The 12,182-nt window shown below is 40.2% G+C and overlaps 1 protein-coding gene across 2 annotated transcripts; it reads left to right on the top strand.

The window, feature by feature from the left end:
- The first annotated feature begins 232 nt into the window (after positions 1 to 232).
- aars2 (alanyl-tRNA synthetase 2, mitochondrial (putative)) lies at positions 233 to 11,129 on the top strand. 2 transcript variants are annotated; one of them, XM_056269683.1, is made up of 22 exons: positions 233 to 501; positions 826 to 1,014; positions 1,563 to 1,708; positions 1,789 to 1,980; positions 2,408 to 2,552; positions 2,645 to 2,790; positions 2,867 to 2,975; positions 3,057 to 3,095; positions 3,803 to 3,917; positions 4,210 to 4,337; positions 4,440 to 4,584; positions 7,024 to 7,193; positions 7,286 to 7,399; positions 7,487 to 7,627; positions 7,704 to 7,841; positions 8,547 to 8,650; positions 9,800 to 9,908; positions 9,979 to 10,104; positions 10,194 to 10,304; positions 10,388 to 10,471; positions 10,548 to 10,661; positions 10,738 to 11,129. In XM_056269683.1, exons 1-22 carry the CDS (start codon positions 244 to 246, stop codon positions 10,918 to 10,920), a joined length of 3,006 nt encoding a protein of 1,001 aa, XP_056125658.1. In that variant the 5' UTR covers positions 233 to 243; the 3' UTR covers positions 10,921 to 11,129. The 2 variants fall into 2 exon arrangements, with proteins under 2 accessions (XP_056125658.1, XP_056125659.1); XM_056269684.1 differs by lacking the exon at positions 233 to 501 and having other exon boundaries at positions 881 to 1,019.
- The last annotated feature ends 1,053 nt before the right edge of the window (positions 11,130 to 12,182 follow it).

A 12,182-nucleotide genomic window follows, 5' to 3' on the forward strand; every position in this document is an offset into this window, starting at 1 on the left:
CGGTAGCCTATATACACACTGAATTAGTAAATATAATTGTTTTATACATTTAAAATTTTACACAAATCTCACGTTTAAGATTAATATTTTATTTATAAGATTTTTTTCTGCACATTATAATAATAATATAATATATGTACATAACACATTTGAATATATTTCTTCATTGTCATGTTTAGCTTCAGTTTCATCTCATTCTCGTCGCTGATTGGACGCTGCTGTTTGACGCTGTGACTCGGCAAGATGGCTGCGCGCATAGTGTTGGGGAAACAGCTCCACTGTGCACTTTCAAATGCAAAATTATGCACTTTATTGACGGGAATAAGAACATGCTCTGCCCTGTCCTACTCAAGATCTCATGAAGAATTCACATTTAAAAGAGTACGGCGGACGTTTATCGACTTTTTCAAGGAAGGTTATGAACACCGAGTGGTGCCGTCCTCCTCCGTGCGTCCGAGAGGAGACCCCAGTCTTCTGTTCGTCAATGCAGGAATGAACCAGGTACTCAAAATCAATAATGATACATGCAAGATATTAAACGTATAAACGTGTTTTTTGGACACGTATCATGGTAATGCTGTAAGGAAAATGTTGGGTTTACTCTTTAAAAAAGATATAATAAACAAATAAAGCAACAACAACAAAAAACTAGATGGATAATATAAACTTTAAAGTTATTTATTCTCATTTATTTTATTATATATTTTTAATATTTAAAAAGTGCATTTATTTTTAAAGTGTGGTTTAAGTGTTTTTGGGGCGGTTGTCTTCTGTAATGATAATTTTGATGTTAGGTTATCATGGTCTCTGACTGTTGTCCCATAGTTTAAGCCAATTTTCCTGGGCTGTGCGGACCCCCGCAGTGAGATGGCATCATACAGGCGGGTGGTGAACAGTCAGAAGTGTGTCCGTGCCGGAGGCAAACACAACGACCTGGAGGATGTGGGGAAAGACATGTACCATCACACCTTCTTCGAGATGCTGGGGAACTGGTCGTTTGGTGATTACTTCAAGGTTTGGTAAATAATTTCGTTCTTTTAATTAGGCTTTTTTTTCTTCTTCTTTGTGACATCAGGACATTTTACGACCCTAAAAAAATATCAAAATAAATTTCATGAATATTTCATGAATATGTTCATTGTGCAAGAGGTTTATTCAAGATGTTATGTGTGGGAAAGATGTTGTGTACTAGATGGGGGAAAAACTTAGCATTCTCTCAAAGGTATTGAGGTCCCAGAGAAACTTTGTGTTCTTTCTCAAAAGCATCACAATCCCAGAGAAAAAGCCTGAAATTGTTTTCCCTCACACCTGCGAGCTAATGCAAAGTTTCTCAGGGAAGGCAAAAGTTTTGAGAGTGAATGCAAATGCATTGAAATATATTTTTTCCTCCCATCTCATTTGTAATTTTTTCTCATCACTATATCCAATTATGGGCTCTGTAGGGTATCTGGACTGTGTCAGTTGGGACTCATTCAATTCATACGGGTTATTTGAACCCGATAATTATACAGCTCTGTAGCATGTTCATGTATTTTTGAATAAATGAATGATTCACAATCCAGGTGGAAGCCTGTGCAATGGCCTGGCGTCTTTTAACGGAAGAGTACGGCATTCCTGCGGAGCGCTTGTATGTCTCGTACTTCTCTGGGGACGTGGCCAGTGGTCTCCCTGCCGATGAGGAAACGCGGCAAATCTGGCTCAGCATAGGGTACGTTCAAAGCAGTTCAAAGCAAAAGTGATTAGTTTTCCGTTGGAGATTCACTGGATTGTTGTGGCATTCCCGTGCAGAGTGCAGCCGGATCACGTGTTGCCGTTTGGAATGAAGGATAATTTCTGGGAAATGGGCGAGACAGGTCCGTGTGGCCCTTGCACGGAGATTCACTACGATCATGTTGGGAATCGGAACGCCACCTCGCTGGTCAATGCGGACAGTCCGGATGTGGTGGAAATCTGGAATCTAGTTTTTATGCAGTATAACAGGTTAGAAAAGTCACTTCCAGTGTTATTTTACATTTATATATATTTATTTATTTTTTATGTGCAGTGAAAGCTTGTTCTGTGGGGATGGCATGGTTCACTCTGAAGATATGATCAAAATTATAATAAAAATACTTTATTTTTTATTTTTATTTAAGTTTTAGTTTTTATTTATTTCCAGTTAGTAATTTTAGTGCCTTCTTCAGCGTCAACTTATTTCAGTTAGTTGCCAAGGCAACATTTCCAAATGGATTTTTTTTTCATCTAATATTTATAATTTATTTCAGCTTTATTATTTGAATTAACAAAAATGATTTATTTGGATTTAGTTAACAATTTTAACCTTCCTGTTGCATCCATTTATTTGTGAAATAATATGTTAGTAACACACATTGTGAGGATTTGAAAATGGACTCTCTTTATGTTATAGGGAGGGCAATGGTAGCCTGCGAGCTCTGCCCCAGTGCAGCGTGGATACTGGGATGGGTTTAGAGCGACTGGTGACCGTACTGCAGGGAAAACGCTCCAATTATGACACAGATCTTTTCACACCTCTATTGTCCGCCATCCACCAGGTCTCTTCTCTAACCTTCATTTAACATTTTAAAAGAATAATATTCCAGGTTCAATATAAATGAAGCCACATTATCTCTGTTTGTGCATGTAGGGCTCTAAGGCTCCTGCATATCAGGGCAGGACTGGAGAGGCCGATGCGGGTCAGGTGGACATGGCCTATCGGGTCGTGGCGGACCACATTCGAACAATCTGCGTGTGTATCGCTGACGGAATTTATCCAGGCATGACAGGCGCTGAGTGAGTTTGACTTCATGGAAGTATGCAGGGTAAATTTAACACATACAATTTCTGAAATATGCCGTCTTTGTGATAGGCTGGTGTTAAGACGTATCTTGAGACGTGCCGTAAGGTTTTCTACAGAAGTGCTGCAGGCCCCAGAGGGTACGCTAGCAAGCCTGGTGCCTACTGTAGCTCATATACTGGTGAGATGCCCATCAGTTTATTACTGTCATCACTGCATCGTGTCTTAAGTTTCATATTCCCTCTCGCTTCCCTTTTCTTAGGGTGATGCTTTTCCTGAGCTGAACACTGAGTCTGAGAGGGTAAGCATGTTACAAAACACCTTAGTATTAAGTTTCTTACAAAAAGATATACTACTGTGATACTTTTTTTTTTTTTTTAGCAAGGATGAATTAAATTGTTCAAAATTGACAGGAAAGATACTTTCCATCTTCGCATATTAGACTGATTTCTGAAGGATCATGTGACACTGAAGATTGGAATAATGCTGAAAATATTGCTTTACATTGCAAAAATAAATTACATTCTAAAATATATTGAAATAGAAAACAGTTATTTTGAATTGTAATAATATTTCACAATATTACTGTTGCAATATAACAATATAATATTACTGCGGCATTTTTTTTATCAAATAAATGCAGCCTTGGTGAACGGTAGTGTATTGCCATGTTCTAAAAAGCAATTCAAGTGAATCTTTAAAAACACTAATTATTTAATAACACTGTTAAATGTAATATTAAGCAAATCTCAAAATGATGCTTACATTTATTTGTAGCATTTGAAACAATCATTTTAATATCAGCCGTTATCAGTTATCGGCCATACTATGAAAATAGTTAATGGTTTATCTGCATTAGCCTCAATTTTAATATTGGCGAATCCGTAATTCTGTGTTTATGGTATATATCAGTGTACCGTGGCATTTTTTTCAACTTAGAAAACCTGCCATGAATTTTGTTTTCTACCCATGATAAATTTGTAAAACATTTGCGTTCTTCCTCTGTAGATCATGGATCTCATTAATCAAAATGAAGCCCAGTTCCTGTCGTCGCTGAAGCAGGGCAGGAGGGTGATTGACAGGACTCTCAGCAATTTGGACGAAGACTCTGCTGTTTTTCCAGGTAAACCCACAAAGCGGTGTAATTCGCTTTATTCCCTTTATTATCTGTGCAGGCTCTGTAATATTAAATGCATTTCATTGAAACTTTTATCCTAAACAACTTGTTCAAGGGCATGATGATAACTGCAATGTCTCTTGTAGGATTTAAACTCTCAACCTTTCAGTTACCAGCCCTGATCTTTAACTACCACGCACTACCCCATTTCAGTGAATAGCACCTGCATGAATATTTATTTCTGTGTTTTTGATTTGTTCTACTCTCTTGTGTCCATTCTGTTGTATCTATTACTCAGCCTCGGTTGCCTGGTCGCTACATCGTAACCTAGGCTTCCCTCTCGATCTCATTGACCTGATGCTGGAGGAGAGGGGCAAGATGGTTGATAAAAAAGAAATGGAGGTTCTTGAAGATGAATATGAGAAGGTACTGGTATTAGCATGTGGCTTTCTTTAATCCAGCATCTGATTTATTGATTTATCTGTTATTGTGGGTATATGGACTAACTTGTTTTTTGTTTTTTCTCAGTTGAGGTTTCAGTCGGAGGAGGATGATGGAGATAGGGTGGACCAGCTGGATATTCATAGCCTGGCGGAGCTACAAAGCCGAGGAGCTCCTCACACGGACGACTCGCTGAAATACTGTTACAGTCTGGGGTCTGATGGACAATATGGTACTGGAGGGTTAAAAGATTATTTGTGCAAGAGTTGGTAAGGCAGTTAAATGATTAAAACTGTGTCCTGACCAGACGTGACACTAAAAATGATATCATGAAGAAAGCAACAGACTAAAGAAATCTAACACAATAAAAAAAGCCACGTGCTAAAGAACACTTAGAACACTGAAGAACTCTCAGAACCAGGGACGGACTGGGACTAAAAAACGGCCCTGGACTTTGACTAGGCCCGGCCCAAAGCAATCGGCGCGCGGAAACTCGACAACAACAACAATAACGCCTGCTGCCTGGCATGAGTGTCACAAGACTTTAATTGTGGCTCATAATACTATACCTAGCTAACAGCAAATTATACAATTTATTCCATGCTGTCTTAAAATGAATTTATTACTTAATAATCTTAATTAATTTATGCAGTAATTAATCTTAGCTACTGCACAAATAATAATACCACATCTAAATGAAAATAGGCTACACCATTACAAATGTAACTTCTGTATTCAAAATCTTCAAAGTTTGTAAGCATTAACTGTAACGTTACCAACATTTTTAAAAGTAAAAGCACAACATATTTCTTAATATTAGCTACTGCATGTGGCATTTTACAGCTAAAATGTTGAAGTTTAGCTGTTTTAACTACTGTAATCATTAAAAATGTAGCAAGCTGAATATCACTTCCTAACATCATCCCTAGCAAGTAACTTGCAAAGTAATTTCTGATTAATTTGGTTCGTCAGTAGCATACCTGTCAAGTTTTAGATTTGAAAATAAGGGAAATTTTCCGGCACCCACCGCGAGCAGTCCCACCACCCCAACCAAGCTCCAGTATCCCTTACATTTTAAGACAGGTGTTATAGCCTAAATGAAAACACACACACACACACATATATATATATATGTGTGTGTGTGTTTTTTCATTTAGGCTATAACACCTGTCTTAATAGGCCTATGTATGGTAACGTTATAGGGTATTAAGAGCATTTATTTAAAGGATTATTTGCATATTTTCTGTTCATTTAACATTGCTTGTCTTTACATTTACATTTTATTTTCATTCCACACATTTTCATTTCATATTGCTTTTCTTTTACAGTTTTTCTTTTCATTTGCAGTTTTTCTTTTCATTTCACATAACTTTTCTTTACTCTTTTAGTGAGTTATTGAAAAAAAAATTGTTGCAGACTTTGTAATTACCTGTTTTGGAAGGAGTGTATTTGTGGGCTGGGCCAGAGTGGTTAATTTTACATGAGAGTAGAGCAAACAGTTCTGTTGTCTAACGTCATCCTATTCTGTGTAACAATCTTTCGTACCATGCTAAATCACCCTTTCTCGTGTTGACATACATCATTCCTTCCCCGTGTGAGATACTAAAGTCGCAGTTACAAAACTTACAAAACGCGTGACTGTCCCCTACCCTGCTCCTCTTCAGAAAAGTAAATTCGCTATCCCATTGATCGATCGCGGTATTTAGTACATGAGGGTTTTGTTTTTTTGGCAAGAGTACCTTGCTCTGTCATGGCGTCCATCATCCGTCTCTGTTTTTGTTTGTTTTTTGTTTGCCCCGCGTTGTCACTCATCATCTGACCTCACAAACTAACATCGCGACAACTGCCACCTACAGTACCTGGAACGTTAGTTATCGCGAGGCTAGTGACAGCTCAGATTGGATTTTTTTTTTTTTTTTTACTCCGCCCGCGGTATTATTATTTTTCAATAATGCAAAAATACGGGAGATTTACGGGAAAATCCTAATACGGGAGGACGGCGGGAAAGAAGGGTTAAATACGGGACTTTCCTGGCCAAAACGGGATACTTGACAGGTATGCAGTAGTAGAGATAAAAGCCCGCCCGCACTTGATTGGTTGGGTCCTTACATGCGCTTCGTGAGGCACACGCGCACACTAGCACACACACGCAAGGTCTCTAGCTCGCTCCCTCTTTCTGCCGTGCGCGCGCTACGCATGCGCACTCTTATTCGCTCTAGATTCCGAGAGATTTTAACTAATTTGCGGGCATCAGTGAGCCGCTATAAATATGCGGGGAACTTCCGGGAGACTTGGGATGTCTGTGACTGCGTGTGTGGCGGGTGGTGGGCCGGCCCACCGGCCGTCCTGGAGTACCGGCCGTTCTGTGATTCTCCAGATCACACAGATGGCCAGTCCGCCCCTGCTCAGAACACATTATCAACCACATAACAACATACACTCTGCATAGCTACACCCTAGCAACCACTACGCAGTTATATGGAGCAGGGTTTGGACCAGTGAGATTTCACTGTTGGCTGGGCTAACATTTCAATGCATTTCAGTTGATTAGGACAAAAACTCTAGTTATTATGGAAGTATTAGGATTTATTGCCTGTCGCTTTATTACATCACACCAGGTTGGGACACGGTATAAGACTAAACAATGATCCTGACTCTTTTCCCCTCTCAGTGTTTGAGCCTTGCAGAGCGTCAGTCCTGGCACTCTACTGTGAGGGCTCTTTGGTTTCAGAGGTGCGTGAGGGTCAGCGCTGTGGTGTGATTCTGGACCGGACCAGCTTTTATGCAGAGCAGGGAGGGCAGGCGCACGACCAGGGTTACTTCACCAAGGATGGATTACAGGTTATTGATCAAATCACATCCCATCTCATCTTATTTTTATATATTTGATAAGCTGACAAGATTAAGTTACCATTTGCGGTTATGTTTTTCAGGATGTGCTGTTCCCTGTGAATTGTGTCCGTCTGGCTGGGGGTTACGTGGTACATCAAGTCACGGCAGCAGAGACTTTGAGAACTGGGGACCAAGTGCATCTTCATGTGGATGAGGTGGGAGAAGTAGGAGTAAAAGTACCATCAGACATGGTAACGTATCATGCAGATACCTTTTGGTAAGTGTTGCATTTCCACCTGTAGGCTCGGCGCCTGGGCTGCATGGTGAAGCACACTGCCACACACGTGCTAAACTTCGCCCTGCGAGAGCTGCTAGGTCCCTCTGTTAGCCAGCGAGGGTCACACTGCACTGCCAGCCGCCTCCGATTCGACTTCAGTGTGAAGGTACAATGGCTGTGTGGCTGCCTCAGGGATTTAATGATTTCCAAACTGGCTAATACATGTATATGCTTGTATAAAGGGCTCCCTCAGTGTATCTGAGCTACAGCAAGTTGAGGAGTTGGTCCAGGACATCATCCATCAAAATGCAGAGGTGCACATAGAAGAGGTCCCTCTGTCCAGAGCTAAACTGATTCCAGGTCTGAGAACTATAGATGAGGTAAATAAGGATGGCTTGATTCCCACTTTTCCAATACAGATGTCAATCCAATACCAGTATGAAATCTTTTATTGCGCAAAGCTATTGTTGCTCCAATGCAGAGCAACACAAAAGTGCATCCCTGAATTGAAAATGTCATTTGACAGCTGCAGTGGAGAGAAGAGTTTCTGTGAACTTAATTATACGGTCTGTTCCTCAAATAAAGCTATCAAATGTCTTCAGAACACCTGGAATATAGTGCATGACAATGTTTATGGTGCTTTCATAATACGTTTTTCGAGCTTTACAGTAATAACCATAACGCACAGTATCAGATTTTGACCAGTCCCATCTGGCCTACACCTGATCTGACAAAAAACAAATTAACAGATTGGCGCATCCCTAGAGGTAGCAAATGTATTTCGAAGGTGTAAGACAGGGGTGTCCAATTCTGCAAACGTCCTGCCTCAAGACACTTGTCTGGAAGCTCCTAGTGATCCTGAAGACCTTGCTTAGCTGGTTCAGGTGTGTTTAAGTAGGATTGGAGAGAAACGCCGTAGCATAGTGGCCCTCCAGGAGCAGGATTGGACAGCCCAGAAAAGGACTATGGCTTACCATCCCAGGACTTTCTATTCTTTGGTGGTAACGGGGCCAGAACTTTGGCCCCACACCTTGTTGGTGGAAACTGGGGTATATGTAAGGTGTTGACCATGTTGTTTGTTTCAGGTGTATCCGGATCCAGTGCGAGTGGTGTCCGTGGCTATGCCTATTTCGGATCTGCTTACCTCAAACACCGCTAGACAAGCTTCAGTGGAGCTTTGCTGTGGCACGTAAGGTTCTTCTGAAACTGCTGGAACTCTTTGGACCAGGGGTTAGCCATCCCTGCTCCTGGAGGGCCGCTACTTCCTACAGACTTCAATTCCAACTTTTCACCTGCATGTTATTTTCAAATAATCTTGAACACCTTGATTGGCTGGTTCAGATGTGCCATGTCTAGGATTGGCGCTAAACTCTGCAGGATAGCCCTCCAGGATCAGTGTTGGTTATCGCTGCTTTGGGCGAACCACTTGTACATCTGACCATTTCCAAGCTGCAGCCAAGGTAGGGGTGTCCGTAATGATCGTAAATGATTAAAATGTCTCCAACGGTCTGCCTGTACAGAGAGATTGTAAGTATCTTGCTACAGTGCACATTCTATCAGTTGGCGTTTCAGTTTTTTTCATTTATCACCTCTATCGCGATTACTCTTAATTGTGACCTTGCTGTTCTTCGTAATCACAAAAGTTTATTATTTGCATGCGTTTTAAAGCCTTGCCAGTTTGAACTTTTGATATGTGTTTTCCGGTCACACAGCGCATACTTTTGCGTTGCGCTTAACCTGTCAAAAACAGAAGGTTTACATAAACACAATCAGTTATGCTTCAAGTGAATGTAAACAGCTGGGATAGAAATCGCAGGTAGTTGAGAATATTGCATCTGTGCATTAGGTCTTAAAGTGACTGTAGCCTAATGATCCTAATACTTTCCCCCGGTTTCAAAGACGAAGTTTAAGATAGTCCCAGACTAAAATGCATGTTTAATCTGTTTTAACTGAAAGCAACTTGCACTGATAAATCTTAAAATATATCAGTGCCATTGTTTTGTCTCAGGATGCATACCAGTAATGTTTTTTTTTCTAAGGCACATTTATTAAAGCTACTTAAATGTCCTAATTGAACTAAGGTCTAATCCTGGCTTAATCTAAGCCCTGTTTGTGAAACTGGGCCTTTTTTTTTGTAATATATCTTATTCTTCCATGTTCTTTCATCTTGTAGGCCTAAATGTTCTAAATGCGGAAATTAGTTTGACTATTGTTAAGTAACTTGAAAAAATAGTCTTAGAATTCAACAAAATCGTGTCTGAAAAGAATTGCGATATGGTATTTTGCCATATCACCCACCCCTAAGCCAAGCTCACCGATATTTTGTTGCTTTTATCAGGCATTTATTGAGGACGGAAGCAATTGGAGACTTCGTCATTGTGTCTGAGCGACAGATGGTGAAAGGCATCAGCCGAATCATAGCTGTTACTGGAGATGACGCCAAAAAGGTTCGAAAAACGAAATCTACCATTGGGCAGCAGTTCCGTTTCTGTGATGCTAACTGTTCCTGTGACCCAGGCTCGTGAGGCGGGCCAAACCATGCTGGAGGAGTTGGAGTCTTTGGTGGCACGGATAGAAGTTGCAAGCGTCCCGTCTAAACCGGCAGCTCAGAAACTCTCCAAAGAGATCGGCCTCCTAATGAATGTGCGTAACTCCATAACCTCTCGTCTTCATTGGAAAGTCAGTTCATGATGGGTGAATTTCATTTGTCTATAACGTGTTATGTTTTTTAGGTGGTTGATAACACACCTGTCCCACAATGGCAGAGACGAGAGTTGCAGACTCGCCTGAAAGCGATGCAGAAGAGCAGCAACACCGCCATCAGAAAATTGGAGATCACGGAGGTAGAAACATCTATAGGTTATCTTGCTAGTTGTTGATATTATTTGTTGTTTGGGCATATGGTTTATGGTTTCTTCTGCTTCAGGCTGCCTTGAAAGCCAAAGAGCTTCTGGACAAACACTCTAATAAAACTGTGCTGGTGGACTTGATCCAGACGGACTCGATATCGGTATGTTTTGTGATGATCTTTGACGATTATATTTGTATCAAATGTTTACATTTGGTATACATGTTATCGTGTTTAGGTGCTGATGAAGACTGTGCTCAAGCTGAGCAAGAGCAGTCCAGATTCCCTGGTCATGTTGTTTGCTCACCTGCAGCAGTCAGGGAAGGTGCTTTTTGCCTGCCAAGTACCCAAGGTACAGCACACAAAAAAATCACACAACTACAGTATAACCACACAGGTGTGAGATTGCTTTCATTCTATCTTCCTAGGGCTCTGCTGGTGGTTCAGCGATCGAATGGGCTCTTCATGTGTGCGCACGCTTGGAAGGAAATGCAGATGGCTCAAACGAGGTTGCAAAAGGTGTGGGAAATGCAACCAAAATCTTAGATGTTACAGAGGTCCTACAGTGGGCTGAAGAATTTGCTCACAACAAAATCAGAAATGCATCATGACCAAACTAATCTTGGATAATCATTGACGCAGTACCAGCGTACCACAATATGCTTCCTCAAAATTAGCACATTTTTATGACCCTGTTCCTTTGTTTTAAAAGGGTAGGGCATATACCATATAATGAATACATAATTAATGTATCTAATGTGTCTGATTGTGTAAGTTATATAATATATATGAAATAAAAGCATCGTTCATTGTGTCAGAGCGCCGCCCTGCTGGCTAGAATCTTCTATTATTCTTCATCGGAGAATCACAGTATTCTGTCACCAGAGGGAGACAAAAAACGCTTTAAAAACTCACCCACGAAAATGATGTCGAAATAAACTGAACTTACCTCAAATTCCTATTTGAAATGACTCTCTTTACAGTTTGTGGACAGTCTATTCAGTGTTTTCCCGCCTGCTTGCAGTTCTACGCTGGTGCTTTCAAAATCGTGTGTGTGTGTGATATTTCCATTGTGTTTTGATAATGTTCATTCTATTACGAAAATAACCATAGTTTTATTTTAGTAAAAGTGTAGTAACCATGTTATTTTTTTTTTTTTTTTTTTTTTGCGGATTTATCATTTGTATAACCAGTTTTATTACAAATAACATGGTTACACTATGGTTGGTGTAGCAAAACAATGTTTAATTCGTTTACCGTGGTTTAACTACAAAAACAATGGGGTTTTTTAACCATGTAAAACAATGGTTAATTTTCGTAAGAATTTCATCATACGCAGAATGCTAATTCATTTTGCTTAACATCCATTTTGTTTGATTTGGAATGTATTAAAGAATGTGGTCTTATTCCATTTACTGAGAAGAACGTGTGCGCGCGCGCGTGAACACGACTTGTGTTGAGGACATGAACTGTAAACAGGTTGCGGCTCTGATTGGTTCCCATTTGTTTAACAAACAACAGCACTACAACTCGAGAGACAAAGTAGACTAACTACATTCCGCCATGGCAACCAGGCTACCTACCAACTAACATTTATGTCTTTAAGTTTCTTGTATAGCCATAGGCTACCAATTGAAAAAAACATCATGACGCCCCTGAGGTATGTATTCAGAAACGTTTGTGTAGTTTTATATAGCCTACAGACAGAAATAGCTGAGAGTTGTAAATTGTCGTTCTCAAAACCATTTTTGAAACCATCGTCTAGCTGATTTATTTGTAAAACGTCCTGCTTCAAATAAAATCAATGACTTATTTCTAATCGACTTATTTCTAATGGATTTTTCTTTTTTGCACGTCAGAAATTAACGGGGGA

The sequence above is a fragment of the Rhinichthys klamathensis genome, unplaced genomic scaffold (genome assembly GCF_029890125.1).
Source record: "Rhinichthys klamathensis goyatoka isolate OS25496 unplaced genomic scaffold, OSU_Roscu_1.1 h1tg000289l_1, whole genome shotgun sequence".
NCBI lineage: Eukaryota > Metazoa > Chordata > Actinopteri > Cypriniformes > Leuciscidae > Rhinichthys > Rhinichthys klamathensis.